General features: G+C 45.3%; 1 protein-coding gene across 1 annotated transcript in view; it reads right to left on the bottom strand.

The window, feature by feature from the left end:
- Positions 1 to 1,400, bottom strand: part of LOC107184843 (zinc finger protein 211-like) — a gene marked incomplete at its 3' end in the record, with an annotated part of 8,839 nt that extends 7,439 nt beyond the window's left edge. Inside the window, exon 1 of the mRNA XM_015571195.1 lies at positions 1,236 to 1,400. Coding sequence (XP_015426681.1) covers positions 1,236 to 1,269 — 34 coding nt within the window. The remainder of the gene's footprint in view (positions 1 to 1,235) is intronic.
- Positions 1,401 to 2,260: the final 860 nt, after the last annotated feature.

A 2,260-nucleotide genomic window follows, 5' to 3' on the forward strand; every position in this document is an offset into this window, starting at 1 on the left:
ATGTTTTGTAAAATAGGAGGATGGGAAACGATACTTGCAAATCACATGAACATTTTGAAGATACTATGGATTCGGTTCAGGTCAAACAAATAAAGGAAATATTGTGATACAGAGAGAAAGTCATGTTATGGCAAGACATGAAGAAGACAATAGTGTTGCTGAAAAAATTCTACATAAATTCATTAAAAACACTTTGTAGGTAAACACTGTTAACCTGCATCTGAGCCTGCTGAAAAAATAGCCACACTACACTTCCTGAATGCAGAGTTGCCAAAAACATGAAATTTGTGCATAAAACAAGAATGCAATATTTGGGGAGCACAATTTAGCAAATGCAAAAGGAGATGTATTTTTTTAAATATATTTTATTGATTTTTTTACAGACAGGAAGGGAGAGGGATAGTTAGAAACATGGATGACGGCAAAACATCGACCAGCCTCCTCCTGCAATCCCCCACTAGGGATGTGCTCGCAACCAAGGTACATGCCCTTGACTGGAATCGAACCCAGGACACTTCAGTCCACAGGCCGATGCTCTATCCACTGAGCCAAACTGGACAGAGCAAGGAGATGTAGCTTATTATAAACTAGAAAAATATTCAAAACAATCATTAGCCAATAAATATAGTTAAAATTAGGACTAAAGCCCTGGCTGGTTTGCCTGTGGTTGAGCATCCATCCATTCATGAACCGAGGAGGTCATGCGTCGCTTCCTGGTCAGAATTCATGCCCAAGTTGTGGGCTCATCCCCAGTAGGGGGCATGCAGGAGATACCCAATCAACGATTCTCTCTCATCATTGATGTTTCTCTCTCTCTCTCTCGCTCTCTCTCTCTCCCCCTCTCCCTCTCCCTCCCTCTCCGAAATCAATAAAAAAATATTTACACATAAAATAGGACTAAGGATGTATAGATACTTTCAAAAAATATATGTACAAATGACCAACAGGAATAAAGAATGTGCTTTTGCTCACTACTCAACTGGAATACATTAGGCTTTCTATCACACAACTAACCACAAACCCTTAAGAGTTCGGTACAGCAGGTGTTGTGACTAAAGGTGTAGAAGGGAGCAGTGCAAACAACAAACCCTGCCAGCCACAGCAAGAACCCACAAAACTGGAAAAATCTAGCAATGTATATAGTCCACAGGTGAGGACAGAGCACCCCCAGAGATGAGGGGGCATGGGGAAATACAAAGGCAGGTCCCCGGAACCAGCCAGAGTGAGGGTCTTACCCAGAGAGGATATAAGTTCAAAGTTCTCCAGCATCACATTCAGGTACAGCTGTCTCTGACCCTCATCAAGGAGGCTCCATTCCTCCCTGGAGAAGTACAGGGCAATGTCCTCAAAGGTCACGCCAACCTGTTAGAATTAAGACAATTGAAACCAGAGCTGTCTCTCTGAGAACCCACACTCCTTCTCCTTACACATCCCCCCACCCTCAAGCTCCTCCAGGTCTCCCCAGTTTAGTGTGGACACCAGGCTCTAATGCCAGGGCTGGATGCTCTCTCATCACAGTCCCATTAATCACTGTTATTGCCCTCAGCACAACAAATGGGTTTGGAAGGGGGACAGCAGCTAAGCTCTGAGCCATGCCTGCAGGGCCCCAGCCTTCCTGCCAAGCAATACCAAGGCAGTTTCCCAGATCATGTCTCCAAGAAAAAGACAAACCTGGGTTTATGCTTCACCCTATAGTCCCAACACCAGTCCTAGCTGGTTTGGCTCAGTGGATAGAGCACTGGCCTGTGGACTGAAGGATCCCGGGTTCGATTCTAATGAAGGGCACAGGCCGGGGTTGCAAACTGGATACCCTGTAGGGGGCGTGCAGGAGGCAGCCTATGGATGATTCTCTTTCATTACTGTTGTCTCTTTCTCCCCCTCTCCCTTCCTCTCTGAAATATACATATATATATACATACACACACTTATTTATTTATTTTTTATTCTTTTTTTAGGGGGCGATTCAGAAAAGTAGGAAAGACATATGAAGTACAGGGCAATGTCCTCAAAGGTCACACCAACCTGTGAATTAAGACAATTGAAACCAGAGCTGTCTCTCTGAGAACCCACACTCCTTCTCCTTACACATCCCCCCACCCACAAGCTCCTCCAGGTCTCCCCAGTTTAGTGTGGACACCAGGCTCTAATGCCAGGGCTGGCTGCTCACTCATCACAGTCCCATTAATCACTGTTATTGCCCTCAGCACAACAGATGGGTTTGGAAGGGGGACAGCAGCTAAGCTCTGAGCCATGCCTGCAG

This window comes from Myotis davidii, unplaced genomic scaffold (genome assembly GCF_000327345.1).
Source record: "Myotis davidii unplaced genomic scaffold, ASM32734v1 scaffold887, whole genome shotgun sequence".
Lineage (NCBI taxonomy): Eukaryota > Metazoa > Chordata > Mammalia > Chiroptera > Vespertilionidae > Myotis > Myotis davidii.